This window comes from Oncorhynchus kisutch, linkage group LG1, assembly GCF_002021735.2.
Source record: "Oncorhynchus kisutch isolate 150728-3 linkage group LG1, Okis_V2, whole genome shotgun sequence".
NCBI lineage: Eukaryota > Metazoa > Chordata > Actinopteri > Salmoniformes > Salmonidae > Oncorhynchus > Oncorhynchus kisutch.
The window spans coordinates 38,597,317-38,618,013 of NC_034174.2; the positions used below are offsets into that span (position 1 = coordinate 38,597,317).

The following is a 20,697-nucleotide window of genomic DNA, read 5'->3' on the forward strand; positions in this document are numbered from 1 at the left end:
CAAAAACATTTACGAATGGGAAACATAGAAGTAGAGCACATAAAACAGATCTACCGCGTCAAACTTGCTTTCGACAAGAACTGACATTTATATGTGAATTTGGTCCTGTCACCCAAAAAGTTACATACTGCAACTTTAAATCTTGGTGACCCCACTGACCCAGACTTTGAGTACAACTGCTCTAAGCCAGGCCAACACCAATCCAATGCTTTTAAATATGATGAGGAGTAATGAACGAGTACACACTTCAGGAGGAAGGACAGATTATTGTGACGCACACCCTATATTGGGCAGTACACCCCCTCCAGTGTGATAGTCATTTCTTTGGCCATCATGCCGTGTTGTGACCCCTTCTCCTCACCTTGACCAGGTACATGAGGCGATTATAGCAGTTCTCCAGGAAGTCCATGCAGAACTCGCGCAGGAAGAGGCGCACGTTGAGGGCCGAGCGGCGTTTGCCCTCCGAGTCTCGAGCGTGCAGCTTCCGCTTGGGCACACGTCTCACCGCCTTGCCTTCATCGTGGGTGTAGTTCTTGAACTAGGACCAAAGACATGTAAGAAGTAAGAAGGGACCGGTAGGATAACGAGAAAGGACAGATTTAACTACTTGACATTTCAGCTTGGAAATGCAAATGTTGGTTTTTCCATTCGTTATAATAGCTTTGACCTTTATCTAGGAAACCTGCTTCAAATGCCAACTCCCCGGTAATACAATTTTGGGGCACTGCTCTAGGATTTCGCACTCACGTTGTGAAGGCCTCGGTGGTAGATCACATCTTTCTCGCCAATGGATTTGAGTCCCTGAACCACATACGAGCCTCCAAAGCGAGAGTGTCTGAAAGAGAGGGAAAGGCATCAGACAATTCTGAAAGTATTTTTTTTTACCTGGCATCTCTCCAGAGCAGTGGAGGCTGCTGAGGGGAGGAAGGCTCATAATATTGGCTGGAATGGAGGAAATGGAATGGCTTCAAACACATAGAAACCATGTATTTTGATTCCATTCCACTTACCCCGCTCCAGCCAAGATCACAAGCCTGTCCGCCTCTATTAAGGTACCACCAACCTCCTGTGCTCTAGAGCATATCACACTCTCTTCAACTGCTCTAAGGTCAGATGGTATCTAATCTACATCTAAAGAGCATGTCTCGCTGAGAAAAACTGCAGAGATCAGTGTAGTTACCGGGTTCCTCTCTGGAGGGTGCGGCTGCGTTTCTCCGCTTGCTCTTTTTGTCGTAGGGCCTCCAGCTCCTGGGCATCTCTCTGTTTCTCCTGAGCTGAACGAGCCTGACCCGCACTCACCAGGAGTTCCGGCGTCTGCAGGGAGGGAGAACATAGAATCAGAATCAATAGAATGGACCCTTTCATTAAAAGTAATATTCTGTGGGCTGTGTATCGGCAGCCATATTGGGTGTAGCAGAAGCTGGAATGTTTGATTAATTCTAAGCCTTTTAGATCATAATGCATAAGATTACACAGACAGGTACCTAGTCCTAGATCAGCAACCCTACTCTGCGATACATTATGGATATGGGCCCAGGTGTCTCCCTCTCTGGTCTCACCTGGTCTCTGAACATGAGGGAGATGACCTCCAGCACATGCATGCTCCACTGCTGCTCGCTCTGTGCAGAGGCCAGGAACTTGATCAGGTCGTCTAGACCACTCATGTGGATGGCCCACAGCAGCTTGTCATGCACACTGGCATCATCATCCACGTTCTACAGCCATACCAGAGGAGAAAGGAGGGAGGAAGCAGAAAAGGATAGGAGATGGGGAGGAGATAGGGAGAGGAAAAAGAGAAAAAGAGAAGAGGTGAGAGAGAAGAGATGCAAGAGAAAGAAATAAAGGATGGGGAGTAGTGAAAGGTAGGAAAACAGAAAAGACACAGTGAGAAAAAGAGAGTTCAATACGATGAGAGATTGACAGATGAACCAAGGCAAAAAAAAATATATATATATATATTTTTTTTACTCAGCAGGGTATGCTGCTTGGGAATGTACCGAATGGGGTCACAGCACGACCTGACACAGTGAACTCTGACCTTCTCCTCGTAGGGGTCAGCGGGGACATGCAGTACATTCCTGACCAGCAGCAGAATCCTCTCAATCAGCAGGTTGTCTTCCTCCTGCCTCTGCTCCCAGTCCTGACCGACAGAGACAGATAAAGGGAGAGAGAATAATTTAACACAGAGCCACTGTTTCTCACTCTTATTTTTTGGGAAAAGACCAGGATTATTTGTGGAGGACTCCATTCTGTGGTGTTGTAGTATGAAAGTATAACACTCACCAGTTGCAGCAGGGTGTACAGGGTCTCACTCAGAACTCCAAACACCTTTTCATTGGCAAAAGCCTGAGGAAAGGGAGAGACACAAGGAGATGAGTCAACCATACACATCATACTGCTACATACAATCATTCCGTATTCCTCCCTCTACCCCTTAGAATGGGCTCAAATAGATAATCACAGAGGATGTGTTCCAAATGGCCCCAATAGAGCTCTGGTAAAAGGTAGTGCACTATAAACGGGAATACGGTGTAGGTCTGGGAGATTACACACACACACTTATACTGAACAAAAACAAATGCAACATGCAACTATTTTTAAGGTTTTACTGAGTTACAGTTCATATAAGGAAATCAATCAATTGAAATAAATTGAGCAGGCTAATCTATGGATTTCACATGACGGGGCAGGGGTGCAGCACCTTGGCAGCCAGGCCTATCCACTGGGAGCCAGGCCCAGCTAACCACAAAAGGGCTTTATTACAGACATAATCCTCAGCAGCTCAGCAGTGTTGACATAAGCATTTCTCCATTGCCAAGATAATCCATCTACATGACAGGTGTATATCAAAACGCTGATTAAACAGCATGATCATTACACCGGTGCACCTTGTGCTGGGGACAATGAAAGGCCACTTTAAAATGTGCAGTTTTGTCACACAATACAATGCCACAGATGTCGCAAGTTGAGGGAGCAAGCAATTGGTATGTTCACCTCAGCAATGTCCAGCAGAGCTGTTGCCAAGGATTTTAATGTTAATTTCCCAACCAATAAGCCACCTCGAACTTCGTTTTAGAGAATTTGTCCAACGTCCTACCGGCCTCACAACCACAAGCCACGTGTATGGCGTTGTGTGGGCGAGCAGTTTGCTGATGTCAACGTTGTGAACACCCCATGGTGGTGGGGTTATGGTATGGGCAGGCATAAACTACAGACAATGAACACAATTGCATTTTATCGATGGCAATTTGAATGCATTGTTGTGCATTAATCCACCGCCATGACCTCATGTTTCAGCATGATAATGCATGACCCCATGTCACAAAGATCTGTACACAATTCCTGAAAGCTGAAAATGTCCCTGTTCTTTCATGGCCTGCACACTCACCAGACATGTCACCCATTGAGAATGTTTTGGATGCTCTGGATTGACGTGTACACGACAGTGAGTTCTAGTTCCAGCCAATCTTTTATTTTACCTTCATTTAACTAGGTAAGTCAGTTAAGAACAAATTCTTATTTACAAAGATGGCCTAGGAACATTGGGTTAACTTGTTCAGGGGCAGGACAGATTTTTACCTTGTCAGCTCGGGGATTTGATCTAGCAACCTTTCGGTTACTGGCCCAACGCCCTAACCACTAGGCTACCTGCCACCCCGATCTCCAGCAACTTCGTACAGCCATTGAAGAGGAGTGGGACAACATTCCACAGGCCACAATCAACAGCCTGATCAGCTCTATGCGAAGGAGATGTCGCATTGCATGATGCAAATGGTGGTCAGCAGATACTGACTGGTTTTCTGATCCACGCCCCTACTTAAAAAAATATATATCTGTGACCAACAAATGCATATCTGTATTCCCAGCCATGTGAAATCCATAGAATAGGGCCTAATGAATGTATTTCAATGGACTGATCCTTATATTAAAACTGTAACACAGTAAAATCTTTGAATATTGTTGCATGTTACGTTTGTATTTAAATTCAGTATAGCCGTCTAATCCTTATTTTATCAAATGTGCAAGGAGCATAGAAATACGTTTATTTTTTTAAAGGAACTCGCTTAGACATTCTCATTCTGAAAAATAAAAATGTTCTTATCCAGGTAGGCCATTTCAACACATAAACAAAGTCAACAGAATGTATTCTAAAACAGTTGGAGACAGACAGGAGGGTGTATTCATAACAGTTCAACTGTTCTACCTTGTTAGCAAGCAAACAGATTCAAAAAGGCTAGACTTTAAATCTAAAGATTAGCTGGCTACTCACTAGCAGGGGGCTTGTGTTTGAGAGTCCTGTGTTATTTTTCTATAGTGTCTGCTACCAGACGTTAGTCAGTATTAGTGGATGTGCATTGTGGGTGGGTCTGGTTACATTTGTAACAAAAATGACATTTTCATAGATCAGTAACTATTGCAAAAAAAAATCTAAAATAATTAAATTATTAGTGGTCTTATGGTTGAAGGCTTGTATTTAGGCTATGTATAATTTTACAAGCCCCGAAGTCATTAGATTATTCCTGACTGTTTGAAATGCAGTGTATAGGTGACTTGTTTGAGATATATATATATATATATCAAACAAGCTGACAAGGAAAAAAATATATATATAAATGGGTTAGGGTTAAAAATAGAGATGATTTTTGGGCCATATCACCCCCTTATAGGGTGCCATTTGGGACACGACCATTGGGGCATCAGGTAGTCTAGTGGTTAGTGCGTTGGGCCAGTAACAGAAAGGTTTCTGGATCAAATCCCCGAGCTGACAAGGTAAAAATCTGTCGTTCTGCCCCTGAACAAGGCACTGTTCCCTGGTAGGCCGTCATTGTAAATAATAATTTGTTCTTAACTGACTTGCCTAGTTAAATAAAGGTGAAATGTAAAAAATAAAAACACGCCTACCTCCTTATAGGCCTGTAAATAGGATACCACTTCCAGGAAGTGATGTCTGACAGTGGGGTCATCTGGGACTTTCCCGAAGCAGAGCAGTGCAGGTTGGGTAAGGTTGACCATAAGCCTGTGAGGGAACAGAGACAGCATCAGAACCACACTCCAACAAAAACACAACATGATCCAATATCCAACATTCATCCAGGCTTCTAACAACCTGTTCAGGGACGAACTACATTACATATTTTCTAGCTATTTAACTTCATGCACCCGATACAGGCCTGTACTGAGGGTGTGTGTAGTGTACCCGATGCATTATTGAGGATGTGTGTAATGTACCCAATGCAGTATTGAGGGTGTGTGTAGTGTACCTGATGCAGTATTGAGGGTGTGTGTAGTGTACCTGATGCAGTATTGAGGATGTGTGTAGTGTACCTGATGCAGTATTGAGGGTGTGTGTAGTGTACCTGATGCAGTATTGAGGGTGTGTGTAGTGTACCTGATGCAGTATTGAGGGTGTGTGTAGTGTACCTGATGCAGTATTGAGGGTGTGTGTAGTGTACCTGATGCAGTATTGAGGGTGTGTGTAGTGTACCCGATGCAGTATTGAAGGTGTGTGTAGTGTACCCGATGCAGTATTGAGGGTGTGTGTAGTGTACCCGATGCAGGCCTGTACTGAGGGTGTGTGTAGTGTACCCGATGCAGGCCTGTACTGAGGGTGTGTGTAGTGTACCCGATGCAGGCCTGTACTGAGGGTGTGTGTAGTGTACCTGATGCAGTATTGAGGGTGTGTGTAGTGTACCTGATGCAGTATTGAGGGTGTGTGTAGTGTACCTGATGCAGGCGTCAAACAGGGACTTGTCCTGGCTGTGCTGGGTGATAATGGGCAGCAGGTCGTTCTGGAGGATTTGGCCCGCCCCCAGCTGCTGACGGGTGTCCCGCGTGTCATCCTCATGCCGCAGGTACCGGATCAGATCCTTCACACTCTCTACAGGGGACACACACAGGGTCAGAGTGCATATAAAAGCCCTATACATGAATTACATTACTTATTGAGTGCAGTCCGGCCTAGGTCAGATTATCACAAGTAATTTAAGTTGCGTTGACAGTAAATATACTGTAAATCCTCCCTAAAAACAGTAATTCATGTCAAGACTGGGTCCTAGTACACAGTACTACCTTAGGCACTGTGTTTATAGCCCAGCAAGTGTTGTTAGCCGGTGTGTGTAGCAGTTCACCTAGACAGTCAGGTTCTTTGTGGTAGGTGTCTCCTTCCAGGTACCCGAGGGCACTGCACGTTGCTAAAAGCTCACAGTTCATCACGTACAAGTCCATACATCACCTGCCTGGCAGGGGAGGAAGAGGTGATGCTCAACCTGACACACAGCAATCAGGAAATAGAGAGAGATTTATAATGAGGTGGGGAAGGAAGAAGTCTTATAATATATAGTTCTGGGAACACTAAAAAGGTGTACACAACACGAAACAAAAATAACTATAGTGAATATATTATGCCCCAAAAAACTAGACTGAATAATACACCTGTAGGCTAAAAGATCACCTGGATTTCAACAGCAGAACCGAGGTGTTTAGACGTCAGTTCATAGGTCGTTCAAACCTGTAGGAGACAGAGACAGTCAGACATTGTTATAATGCCTTTACCAGTCTACGCACTAGAAACAATTAAGTTCAAACGGTATTAGAAAGTCACAGCCGCAAGGAATAATCAACATAACTACTCGTGCTTTTCTTGGTATATTATTAACTAATAATTGAGCTGGAATTGCAATCTGCATGTTTTTCAGTGTGAGAAACTAAGAGCAGATTGAATGTCAAGAGGACATCTTTGCTGCTTGGCCGTGTGTCTCAATTGCTCCCTCTCAAACACACACTTTTACTGTGACAAGATCCAAGCGGACAGTCTTGAGTTGAAAGGCATACTGTGAAATCACACTTACGGACAATTCCAGCAGAGCGATCTGATCCAGGATTAGCCCAGAGTACAGGACCTAGTGACATTAACCATCTGACCTCATCTGGTCAGCGACTTCAAGTAAACAGAACAGTAACATCCTTAGGAAATGGAGTGGATGAGAAGCAGCCTTTTGTTTTGTACACAGAACAGCTCATGCATCCCTGCTCTCCTCTGAATTGTGAGATGGGCTATGGCCATTTTAAAGAGAGATTCTCTTTCAGCCTCTGGCTAACCTGGTTATGTAGGCAAACTGAAAATGGAAATGAACCATGAACAGGACTACAAGTTCTCACAGTTCCACCTTTTTACCGCTACACGGGCATACGAAGGACTACTCCACTTGAAATGAGACTCCCATCAGCTCGTCTAGGCTTCTTCACACACCTAGTACTGCTACATTCTATAGAAAACCCACATGAACCCGATTGACCCGCTCTTATGAGACTGCCAGTGAGAACCTCCTCTAAGCACTAACAAAGCACAGTGAGACGAGGGGCAACCCAGCGGAGAATGACTGACCCCTCTCATTGAAGCTACGGGAAATTTAAACAGGATCCCCCATTATAATGAATGGAAAAATTGCAATATTTGTGGTCAATCTTCATGTAAATAAAATCGAATACAACCAATTATTGCTTCTTACACCAGATGTGTGTCCTTGAACCTATTATTTTTTATTCACACACAGTAGTTGTTAAGAATAATTTAGTTGCTAATGGCAGTCAGAAGTAGCCGGGTCGGCCTTCACCTTCAGTTACTCAATGAGAGGGGGCAGCACTGAGCTAGCCTGCAACGTCACTTCCTGGGCATGTTATGTTTCCGTGTGACGCCATCTTAACGTACTTAATTTGGCTTCAATGCGCAATTGAGTCTTTACATAGGAATGAATGGTGTCACGTGATCGGTGGCTTTGTCCATTCATACAGCACACCGAGTATACAAAACATTAAGAACACCTACTTTTACCATGGCATAGACTGACCAGGTTAAACCAGGTGTTAGCTTAGATCCCTTATTGATGTCACTTGTTAAATCCACTTTAAAAATCAGTGTAGATGAAGGGGAGGAGACCAGTTAAAGAACGATTATCAAGCCTTGAGACATGGATTGTGTATGTGTGCCATTCAGAGGATGAATGGCCAAGACAAAATGTACGTGCCTTTGAACGGGGTATGGTAGTAGGCGCACACCGGTTTGTCACACTCAACAGTTTCCTGTGTGTATCAAGAATGTTCCACTACCCAAAGGACATCCAGCCTACTTGACACTGTGGGAAGTATTGGAGTCAATATGGGCCAGCATCCTGGGGGGTTCCATGCAATATTAGGAAGGTGTTATGTTTGGTATACTCAGTGTATACAATCATTGGGGCAACACCATCTACGATGTAACAACTAATAACTGCAATGTTATAACCCAGTAATAGGCTATTTTGGGGGCGGGGGGAGGTACACATAAACAATAGAAGATCTGGCTCACAATTTCCATATAAATCAATATGGGAAAATGAATCTGGGTCTATCTCAAATCTGTAAACAAAAGCCATCATCTCCAAGAAGCAGTAACGGTTTACTTCACATAGCCTAAATGTTCTCAGGTGTGAGTGAACCTATAATTCCACACTTCAAGTAATTCTAGCAAACCAAGTACCTTCTTTCATACATTGAGTACCAATGTATATTTAAATGTTTCCATTTGCCTCCAATCTCACTTCTTGGAACATCAACAGTGTGGACTTAGGGTAAATAGTTTCGGTTAAATGTAGAATACATGTCCATGCGAGCTGTCTAAAGCTGTAATAACGTATCCCATAAAGTGAACGTAGGATTTTAAACACACATTACCGAAATGTACAGTGCATTCGGAAAGTATTAACGTTACAGCCTTATTCTAAAAATTGATTAAATTACCTTTTTTCTTCATCAAGGCAAAGATCTTGGGAAGGGTACCAAAAAAATTTCTGCAGCATTGAAGAACATAGTGGTCTCCATCATCCTTAAATTGAATAAGTTTGGAACCACCAAGACACTTCCAAGAGCTGTCCGCCCGGGCCAAACTGAGCAATCGGAGGAGAAGGGCCTTGGTCAGGGTGGTGAACAAAAACCGGATGGTCACTCTGACAGAGCTCCAGTGGAGATGGGAGAACCTTCCAGAAGGACAACCATCTTTGCAGCACTCCACCAATTAGGCCTTTATGGTAGGGTGGCCAGAAGGAAGCCACTCCTCAGTAAAAAGGCACATGACAGCCCGCTTGGAGTTTGCCAAACGGCACCTAAAGGACTCTCAGACCATGAGAAACAAGATTCTCTGGTCTGATGAAACCAAGATTTAACTATTTGGCCTGAATGCCAAGTGTCACGTCTGCAGGAAACCTGGCACCATCCCTACTGTGAAGCATGGTGGTGGCATCATCATGCTGTGGAGTTGTATTCAGCAGCAGGGACTGGAAGACCAGTCAGGATTGAGGGAAAGATGAACCGAGCAAAGTACCGAGAGATCCTTGATGAAAACCTGCTCCAGAGTGCTCAGGACCTCAGACTGGGGCAAAGGTTAACCTTCCAGCAGGACAACAACCCTAAGAATACAGCCGAGACAACACAGGAGTGGCTTTGAGACAAGTCTTTGAATGTCCTTGAGGGGCCCTGCCAGAGCCCAGACATGAACCCGATCAAACATCTCTGGAGACACCTGAAAATAGCTGTTCAGCAACACTCCCCATCCAACCTGACAAAGCTTGAGAGGATCTGCAGAGAAGAATGGGAGAAACTCCCCAAATACAGTTGTGCCAAGCTTGTAACGTCATACCCAAAAAGATTCAAGGCTGTAATTGCTGCCAAAGAGGCTTCAACAAAGTACTGAGTAAAGGGTCTGAATATCTATGTAAATGTGATTTCATTTTTTCCATTTTAAATACATTTGCAAACATTTTTAAAAACCTGTTTTTGCTTTGTCATTATGGGGTATTGTGTGTAGAATTATGAGGAAAAATAACTATTTAATCTATTTTAGAATGAGGCTGTAAGATAAAATGTGGAAAAAGTCAAGGGGTCTGAAAACCTTCCAAATGCAGTGTATACTACTAACAAAATGTAAACTCTTTCCCCTTTTACACACAGTGCATTACTTTTCCAGAAGTTGCGTAAAGGCTCACAACCAAATTTGACACAAAAACCACACCTGGTTACTGATGAACAAAAGATGACAAATACATAGTATCATGAGGAGTATAAAGCAGGTTTAAACAAACAGAACGTTAGCTCATCTTATCCATCACATCCTCTCATCATATCAGAACATGAAAAGCCCCACTCTCTGACAGACATGCTTACGGGCTCCCAAATGGAGCAACAGTCTGAGGCACTGCATCTTAGTGCTAGAGGTGTCACTACAGACCCTGGTTCGATCTCGGGCTATATCACAACCGGACATGATCGGGAGTCTCATAGGGCGGTGTACAACTGGCCCAGCATCGTCATTGTAAATAAGAATTTGTACTTAAACTGACTTGTCTAGTAAAATATTAATAAAATAAATAAGAACTACAGCAGCCCCTCCACACAGATCAGAAAGCACTCACACGTTTTTCTCAATGAGCAGCAAGACATTTAAGCAGCCTATGAAAGCCCCCCCGTTTTTAAACTCTTCAGAAATATGAGCTGTAGTTCTAGTCTAGCTACAAGAATGTGGTCATTCAACACTTTCCTTAATGCAGAAACGAGCAAATGCTAACGCTAGCATTTAGCCCAACATAGACCTCTAATCACTCTACCACCATCTTATCAAACCCTTATATCTGCAGCAATCTTACTGATGTGCCAACCTGATACAACACAAGGAACTAGATGGTAACTTGACATTAAGAATAATTGGAGGGACTTGCTTTAACTCTTTACAAGTATGTTTAATGGTAGTGGAAGAAGTTTAAAAATGTTTTACTTAAGCAAAGAAGTTAAATAGTCAAATAATTTGTCTGATTACTTTGGATAGTGGGGCAATTAGATCACATATTTCATCACAAATAACTACTCACTACCACACTTTTTACACTACTACAGTACATGCAAACTGTAATAATAGAGTACAGTAGACAAGGCATTGTTGAAGTTTAAAATACATTTAAACAACTTCTATCCCAAGCATTTATCCCTTACCATATATTTTGTTAATCAAAATGATAAAGCTGTTAAAAGCTATGACTTGAATAGATAAATAGCACAGATAAATAAATAGAGAAATAAAGTATGAACACAGGGATGGAAGACCTATTGGATGGAGGGATAAAACGAGGTTAAGTTAGGCTGGACACATGACATCTTTAACAATGCTTTTTTCTGATAAAAACTAGTTCATTGCATCTGCTGTAGAGCCCAGTTTCATAATATTACCATATGTCCCAGCTGCTTGCCGTAGTTTTAAAGTAATCCTGACAAAACAGGCCTTATTTTAGGGCATTTTTCACCCTGCCAGCTCCTATTAGTTATATTGAGCATTGTGGCACCAACTCGCCTTCCGAACGTTCTATTCCCAGCTTATTGTTTTACGTCACAATGCCTGCTTTGCTATTGTTGGCAATGAGACCTGCCCACCTGTCGTTTGATTCCATTAATTTACTATGGGCTCGCGCTACTGTCCAGCTCAGCCAACGTTCTTTTGGCAGTTTTCAACCATGGCTAAATTTTGACTCGTTCTATTGTCCAGCCTAGTTAGGTTGAATAGATTGGTATGATAAAGGAATGAACTTATGGTTGATGGTGTGGATGGTGTGTGTGTGTGTGGTAGTAGTCATTGTTGTTCTGATTTCAGATTTGAATATCAGAAAAGTAGACAAAGGTGCCATACTCTTTTTGTATTTTATTTCACCTTTATTTAACCAGGTAGGCCAGTTGAGAACTAGTTCTCATTTATAACCTGGCCAAGATAAAGCAAAGCAGTGCGACACAAACAACAGAGTTACACAAACAAAACGTACAGTCAATAACACAATAGAAAAATCTATATACAGTGTGTGCAAATATAGTATGATTAGTGAGGTAAGGCAATAAATAAGCCATAAGGGTGAAATAATTACAATTTAGAAATTAAACACTGAAGTGATAGATGCGCAGAAGATGAATGAGCAAGTAGAGATACTGGGGTGCAAAGGAGCAAAAAAATTAATATGGGGATGTAGTTGGGTGGGCAATTAACAGATGGGCTGTGTACAGATGCAAAGATCAGTAAGCAGCTCTGACAGCTGATGCTTAAAGTTAGTGAGGGAGATAAAAGACTCGTGATTTTTGCAATTCGTTCCAGTCATTGGCAGCAGAGAACTGGAAGGAGAGGCGGCCAAAGGAGAAGTTGACTTTGGGGATGACCAGTGAAATATACCTGCTGGAGCGCGAGCTACGGGCGGGTGCTGCTATGGTGATCAGTGAGCTGAGATAAGGCGGCGCTTTACCTAGAAAAGATTTATAGATGACCTGGAGCCAGTGAATTTGCCGACGAATATGAAGCAAGGGCCAGCCAACGACAGCATACAGGTCGCAATTGTGGGTAGTATATGGGGCTTTGGTGACAAAACAGATGGCACTGTGATAGCAAATTGGATGCAGTCTGAGTAGTGTTGGAGGCTATTTTGTAAATTACATCACCGAAGTCAACGATCGGTAGGATAGTTAGTTTTACGACGGTGTTTGGCAGCATGAGTGAAGGATGCTTTGTTGCGAAATAGGAAGCCGATTCTCGATTTAAGGAGAGTTTACAGTGCGGGCAGCGGTCGGTTGAAGAGCATGCAGAGCATTAGTTTGACATGCATTTAAGAGCAGTTGGAGGCCCCGGGAGGAGTGTTGTATGGCATTGAATCTCGTCTGGAGGTTTGATAACAGTGTCCAAAGAAGGGTCAGAAGTATACCGAATGGTGTCGTCTGTGTAGAGGTGGATCAGAGAACCACCAGCAGCAAGAGCGACATCTTTGTTGTTAGAGGTCGACCGATTATGATGTTTCAGCGCCGATACCGATTATAGTGATTATGATTGATTGTTTTTTTATAAGGTAAGTTTAACGCTAGCTAGCAACTTACCTTGGCTTCTACTGCATTCGCGTAACAGGCAGGCTCCTCGTGGAGTGCAATGTAATCAGGTGGTTAGAGCGTTGGACTAGTTAACCGTAAGGTTGCAAGATTGAATCCCAGAGCTGACAAGGTTAGCAGTTAACCCACCATTCCTAGGCCGTCATTGAAAATAAGAATGTGTTCTTAACTGACTTGCATACTTAAATAAAGGTGTAAAAAAATATAAATAAAATCGGCTTCCCCCCCCAAAAAAACGATTTCCGATTGTTATGAAAACTTGAAATCGACCCTAATTAATCAGCCATTCCGATTAATCGGTCGACCTCTAATTGATGTATAAAGAGAAACAAGTTGGCCCGAGAATTGAACCCTGTGGCACCTCCATAGAGACTGCCAGAGGTCCGGACAATAGGCCCTCCGATTTGACACACTGAACTCTGAGAGGTACTTGATGAACCAGACAAGGCAGTCATTTGAGAAACTAAGGCTGTTGAGTCTGCCGATGAGGATGTGGTGATTGACAGAGTCGAAAGCCTTGACCAGGTCGACGAAGATGGCTGCACAGTATTGTCTTTTATCGAGGTGCACCCATGACCAGCTCGGAAACCAGATTGCATAGTGTAGAAGGGATGGGATTTTAAATGATCTGTTTGTTAACTTGGCTTATGAAGACTTTAGAAAGGCAGGGATCTTTAGGGATCTCAGACGATACGAAAGAGGTTGAACAGGCTAGTAATAGGGGTTGCAACAATTGCGGCGGATAATTTTAGAAAGAGAGGGTCCAGATTGTCTAGCCCAGCTGATTTGTAGGGGTCCAGGTTTTGCAGCTCTTTCAGAACATCAGCTATCTGGATTTGGGTGAAGGAGAAATGGGGAGGCTTGGGCAAGTTGCTGTGGGGGGGTAGCCAGGTGGAAAACATGAACAGTCGTAGAAAACGAGACCCTGGTCATATAACTATGGCTGGCCAGAAACAAGTGCTGTGCGACAGGCAAATATGAAACAGAACCAAGCTGTGAGAAGTTACACAAGGGAGACTTGACTTGGACTGAGCAAGGGCGTAACAGACCACTCAACTTGGGCACAAAAGGCAATTTATTGGTGCATTAACGGTTTGAAAACACAGTGATAAAAAGAGTTGCTTATATTCTGGCCCAAGACTATTCTGAACTGCAATCAAATGAAGTCATTAACTTTAAAATGGAGATGACTGGCTATGTAACAGCCTAAGTATTTACGACAAGGCTTTGATGTACACACCATGATGGGACCTAACACTTGAGGCAAATGACTAGGCAGCCTAAATTATGTTGATTTGATGTTACCCTTTTGATAGCATTATTCAGTCAAGACATAAGGGCTCCAACGCAAATGCATATATTTTGCCAACCAGCTGACAATGTGTCAGTCTGTTTTCCAAACAACATATTTACTTTTGGAACTTGGCAGTGTGAGTGTAAAGATTGGCAGGCCCATTCATAGTGATAAACCCCTGCTAAAATGATTATCATCTCAGACACTTAATAATATTATAATAACGCTGCAATGTATTGAAGTACTATTTCTGCTGACACCAGTGTCGTCACTAGCTAGTTAAGACAGCCACAAAGTGATTTTTTTATTTCACCTTTATTTATGATAAACCCCACCTACTTGTTTATTTTGTATCTGATTTTAAACCTTAACCACACTTCCCACCTGGACATTTCTACAACTCAGCTAGTCATATTAAATAAAATAATTGTGTATTAATCAGACTACAAGTCAGCATGTAATGTTGTCAAAAAAATGTATTAGTAAAAAAACTGCATAAACAGGGACAGCATTTAGTCACCCGATACAATTCCAATCAGTCAATATTGGGCCGCTTCAATATTGGTTAATATTGGTTCAAATCAACGTTTCATATCGAGATGTAGATGTACTGTAGATCGAATTGCACTCAAAAATGTTATTCCCTACTATGGGTCATTTTAGCGGGCTGGGTAAAAACACTTAAAATTCCATTACGTACCTTTTGACGAAGGGAAAGGACATCAGAAGATAGTCTAGTTTAGTTACAGCACAATAAAAAAATATCATAATTACAGCCTACTCGGAAATTACGATATGAAACGTTGATGTGAACCTTCTGAACTAGTGGGTCAGGCAGCGCCCCACTGTCTGATTCATTACGCGTCGATTATATCGATTGATTGGTTCTATATGGGGTGATTTCGCTTCTGAATGTAGGATGATCACAGAATAGCAGTTGTACTTGTAACTGGATGCAACACACATTCAGTGCTTTGTAAACGACTCCTGGCGGGAAGATACAAGCACACAAGTTTGTATAAAATGGACAGGTATGACTTGACCAGCGTGGTTGGCCAGGGAACATTAACTAAATGAAGCAAATGTTATCAACGCATTTCACTCCACTGTTATGGAAGATTAAACATGTATGACACGCACACATTATAACATGATGTATAAGTGATTTTTTTAAAACAAGCAATTCCATCGTTTGCCGATGCGGTGTTTGCTCAGTTAGCTAAGCTAGCAAAACATACTAATGTTCGTTTACACAATCATTCAATCACACAAAGTTGGCAACTATACATACCAGACCGCGGTGATGGTAAAATGGACCTTTGTGTTCTGACTACAGTTATTAATATATTTCTATAGATATTAGCTAAGTAATGAAAATGCCATTTTCACAATAAGAGAAGTCCATATGCACTGTCCAGTTTAGCGCCTAAACTATTCGTGACGATTCTAGACGGATGTTCTTCTTCTTCTATGACGTTTAACGTCGGTTGGCATCCCATATGCTGCATTACCGCCACCTACTAGACTGGAGTACAACTCCCTTATTCTTTGCTTGAAAATAAAAAATGCAATCAATAAATACCCTACCATTTAACAATTTCAAAATTATATAAAATTAAATGAATACCACCCTACTCCACTAATTCAATGTATTTATTCCTACCTCATGCCATCATCCTGAAAGGATGGGACATCACCACTTAACACACCCTGTAACTCTTCTGATGTCAAGTCTCGCACACCAAAATACCTCTCTGCTGCCGCCACAACCTACATTTTCTGCGACTTCCGTTCCATCCCTGCAGTACAGTTGATAACCTTTGCTATAAATGCCAAAAATCCAATCTTACTGAAACTTATAACTTTTTGGCCTATCCCCCTGTACTGGTATATCTCTACCACTCCCCCCCAACCCATCTTCCTCTACTTTCTTCACTACCTATGACAACTTCTGCACTACTCTAACCCTGGAAACCTCAATCTGCCTCTTTCGCACAGGACATTTCTGATCCCCAGCCCCATGGGCACCCCTACAATTAACACATTCCGCTACTTTCTCCAATACTACATATTCCTTGGTCTCATGCCCTTCTGCACACTCCTCATACCTTGGAGGGAGCTCCTGCACACTGCTGCCACATGCCCATAAGCTTGACACCTGTAGCATCGTAATGTATTCGGCACATACACTCGTACAGTTTAACTTATATATCCTAACTTCACTTTGTCGGGCAAAGACAACTTCAAAACTCAAAAGAACAAACAATGACTTCTGTTTCCTCACTCTCCCCACCCTGTCTGCGTTGCATCAAACGACGAGCATCACATACAACGGGAATCTTTCCCCTCAACTGGTCAACTTTTATATTTACTGCTACCCAGTTATCCCTCCTTTCATTGGTGCCCTTTCCTTGAGAGTGAGTGAAACAATTCACTTTACTTGCCCCCATTTATTTTACTCCGAGCGCCTTCTCCCTCTGACCAACAGAAATACAAACAATATCACCAGACCACTTCTGGTTACCCTCACCGATTCCACATTACCCAACTCTTTTTTCACCCACCGTGAAACCACAAATGGATTAGCCAAAAGGCAAGAGTCCACTTTTTCCATAAACTTCACTCCTACTGCCACAGACTCATCTTTTTCCTGACCCTTGGTGCATACCTCTGTCTCTGATAACTTCACACCTACCACCTCCGATATTTCACCCTCATTCATGTCCATTTCTCCTCCTGTCTTCAGCTCCCTCTGCTTAAAAACTTTCTAACATTCTTCTTTAACAAACCATCTAACTTTTTCCCACCATTTTTATCTGACTCAAGCTCACCCTCTTCTTCCCTCTCTCCCTCTCTTTTTCCCTCCATTCCTCCATTTTCCAAGTATACGTCTCCTTATGATAGGACAGCACTTCTCCTGACAACCATCTTGTTCTTGCTTTCTCTAGGGACGCCATTTCCGGTGAGAGGCCACCCTCTCACACCGTTCTCCTAAGCGTCAACGGCTTGTCCTGTCCCGTTTCGCATTCACGAAAAACTGGATTCCTATTTCCTAAGAACTGTCTAGACGGATGTTCACACTATTGGTTAGTTCTTAAAGGGACCAACACACACAATGATCAAAACCTGGTAGCTTGCTACATTGTATAACTACTGCCTACTCAGGCTGTCCACACTTGACACTTACATGCAACTTCTGCTATCAGAATACGAAGATTCAGCCTCTTCTCATATAGACATAACATAGTAAACGTAAATCCGGGATACTCAAACTCAGTAGCGATTTTAGCATGTCGATCTCAGTGGCCGTCAGTGCCGTTTAAGATGAGAGAGGACGATTTTGAGCATGGCCTTATTTCTATTACAGAATATTGGAGGACTCTCATTCATATTCCATTCACCCAGTTCAATGTAACAGCGATAGGTTTAGGCTCTACATGATACTCACATTTTCCCAATACCCATCATGAGGTTGCTACAACCTAGCCAATGAATTTTACAACTTTGTCACGCCCTGATCTGATTCACCTGTCCATGTGCTTGTCTCCACCCCCTCCAGGTGTGGCCCATCTTCCCCACTTAACCTCTGGGTATTTATACCTGTGTTTTCTGTCTGTCTGTGCCAGATCAAGTCAACCAGTGGTTTGTTTCTATGCCTGGGTTTCCCCTCGGGCGCCTGGTTTTTGACCCTTGCCTGTCCTGACCCTGTACCCGCCTACACCTTTGCTCCACCTCTGGATTACCGACCTCTGCCTGACCTGACCTTGCCTGCTGTCCTGTACATTGGCCTCTCCTCTGGATTATCGACCCCTACCTCCCTTGACCTGTTGTTTGCCTGCCCCTGTTACAATAAACATTGTTACTTCACAGTCAGCACTTGGGTCTTACCTTGAATCCTGATGAACTTAGGTGCACACACAGGTCGAGAGACACATTTGAGGTGACAGACCGTGACATTCAATACCGTCTTGCACACTCTTGCCTGCATCTAGCTGATATAGGGTGTAATCATTAGTCCTACAGTTGCAAAACGAGGAGTTTCTATTGGACACATAAAGGTATGTTTATCCCCGTTTTGTTCCGTTTAAGAAATGTATTAACAGAATCGTTGGAATGAATACACCCCTGATCGAGTAAACACCGTTCACTCTCATAACAGCCACATTGTATTCTTTCTGTTCCCTTCGTTTGTGGACTTCAATGCACAACACATCAGCTGCATGCGAACAGGCAAAAAAAAACTTTCCACACACCGCCTACATCATTGTCAGCATATTAGCTTAATAAAAGTCACTGCTACAATCATGTAGTAATGGTAGTGTACACTCAGTAAGTGGTTACACCGGTGGGCCACGGTGACAATAAAGTAGTACAACTAAAAGCTTACCTTGACTTGGAAGAGTTGTGTTGGGAAGTCATAGCCAGCTAGATAACATAGCATCCCTCTGTTTGAGCAGGGTGTTTCAGTAGGCTAAACTAACTAGCTGTATTTGCTAGCTAAGTAAGTGAAACTGGAAACAATTACTCTCTAGCTCTATTTCTTTCTTGCTTCTTCATTTTGGAAGAAATTAATTTGTTCAAAACTGTTCAACTATTGTCTTTCTCTTTGAGTCAACTACTCATCACATTTTATACACTGTAGTGCTAGCTAGCTGTAGCTTGTGCTTTCAGTACTAGATTATTTATCTTATCCCTTGATTGGGTGGACTACATGTCAGTTCATGCTGCAAGAGCTCTGATAGGCTGGAGGACATCCTCCGGAAGTTTATTTAAATGTTTAATTTAACCTTTATTTAACTAGGCAAGTCAGTAAAGAACAAATTATTATTTACAATGACGCCCTACCCCGGCAAAACCCTAACGACGCTAGGCCAATTGTGCGCTACCCTAATTACTGTGTAAGTCTATGGAGCCTCCTAGGTTTGCGTTGATGTCAATGTACCCAGAGGAGGACGGAAGATAGCTGTCCTCCGGCTATACCATGGTGTTACCCTACAGAGTGCTGTTGATGCTAATCAGTAATTTGGTGACGTGATTATATTTAGTATAGTTTTATCTAAAAATAATCACTTTTTTATGTTTTACAATATACATTTTTATGAAATTCAATACGGAGGATGGTACTCCCCCTTTCCTCCTCTGAGGTGTCTCCACTGGTCAATCTTGGTAGGACAAACTAAACTATTTTTTTAAAGATGCATGCCAGCAATGCCACTACACAACACAACAATAAACAATAGATTAATTGCACTATAACGGTGGCGTCAAAACAAAAAACAATCCTCGCAATATCAACTGGAATTACATGGGTCTATTACTGAACTTTTTGTTGAAAATGAATATGTCAATGGGAAGAGACTGTCACTGGCAAACATAATTACAGACTCAACCACATTATACAGTATAGTATCCTCTCCTGGTCAAGAAAAGCAAATTAGCTCATTTATGCAGCAGCAAACAATACATTTTTGGACTCAGTGTTGTTGTGCTGTGCTCACTAGAACAGGAAGGCAATGCGGCGGTCCTTCTTGTGGGAACATTTTGGCATCAAAGGTGCTTTCAAGACATCTGGGAACTCGAAAGAAACAAGGACATCAGTGATCAGTCTTCAGGTCGGAGCTCTAGAAAGAGGCCGAGTACCCTGTTTGTAATTCCGAGTTTGATGACAGTTCAAAATGTATTTTCCCAGTCGGAGCTCGTTCCCAGTTGTCTTGAACTGAAGTCTGAGATTTCCCAGTTCCAAGTTTCCAGTTGTTTTAAGGTGGCAGAAGTCATGCTGGACACGTGTCCAAGTTGTGGCTGAACAACAACATAATAACATACAGCTGGCGGGTTATGCACTCTATCGGCAGGATAGAAAGCAGCCTCTGGTAAGACACGGGGTGACGGCCTATGTATATTTGTAAACAACAACTAGTGCACAATATATCAAATCAAATGTTGTTAGTCACATGCGCCGAATAAAAGAGTGAAATGCTTACTTACGAGCCCTTAACCAACAATGCAGTTAAAAAAAAAAATGAGTAAGAATAAAAATAAAAGTAACAAGTAATTAAAGAGCAGCAGTAAAATAACAATAGCGAGACTATATACAGGGGGGTACCAGTACAGAGTCAATGTGCGGGCTCACCGGTTAGTTGAGGTAATATGTACATGTAGAGTTAGTAAGGTGACTATGCATAGATGATAACAACAGAGAGTAGCAGCGGTGTAAAAGAGGGGAGGGGGCAATGCAAATAGTCTGGGTAGCCATTTGACTAGATGTTCAGGAGTCTTATGGCTTGGGGTAGAAGCTGTTTAGAAGCCTCTTGGACCTGGACTTGGTGCTCCGGCACTGCTTGCCGTGCGGTAGCAGAGAGAACAGTCTATGACTAGGGTGGCTGGAGTCTTTGAATTTTTAGGGTCTTCCTCTGATAACGCCTGGTGTAGAGGTCCTGTATGTCAGGAATGTTGACCTGTTTAAAGGTCTT

At 42.6% G+C, this 20,697-nt stretch overlaps 1 protein-coding gene across 3 annotated transcripts in view; it reads right to left on the bottom strand.

Moving 5' to 3' along the window:
• Positions 1–17,719, bottom strand: part of timeless (timeless circadian clock) — a 29,580-nt gene extending 11,861 nt beyond the window's left edge. The window contains exons 1-11 of one of the 3 annotated variants that reach the window (XM_031823557.1): positions 17,676–17,719; positions 6,452–6,508; positions 6,129–6,266; positions 5,725–5,878; positions 4,903–5,017; positions 2,284–2,346; positions 2,039–2,140; positions 1,560–1,715; positions 1,181–1,314; positions 748–835; positions 362–538 (exon numbers count right to left, since the gene is read on the bottom strand). In XM_031823557.1, coding sequence (XP_031679417.1) covers positions 362–538; positions 748–835; positions 1,181–1,314; positions 1,560–1,715; positions 2,039–2,140; positions 2,284–2,346; positions 4,903–5,017; positions 5,725–5,878; positions 6,129–6,225 — 1,086 coding nt within the window. In that variant the 5' untranslated portion in view covers positions 6,226–6,266; positions 6,452–6,508; positions 17,676–17,719. Of the gene's footprint in view, positions 1–361; positions 539–747; positions 836–1,180; positions 1,315–1,559; positions 1,716–2,038; positions 2,141–2,283; positions 2,347–4,902; positions 5,018–5,724; positions 5,879–6,128; positions 6,267–6,451; positions 6,509–15,518; positions 15,668–17,414; positions 17,601–17,675 lie in introns of those variants that run through there. The other 2 variants (XM_031823560.1, XM_020488239.2) reach the window with 2 other exon arrangements.
• Positions 17,720–20,697: the final 2,978 nt, after the last annotated feature.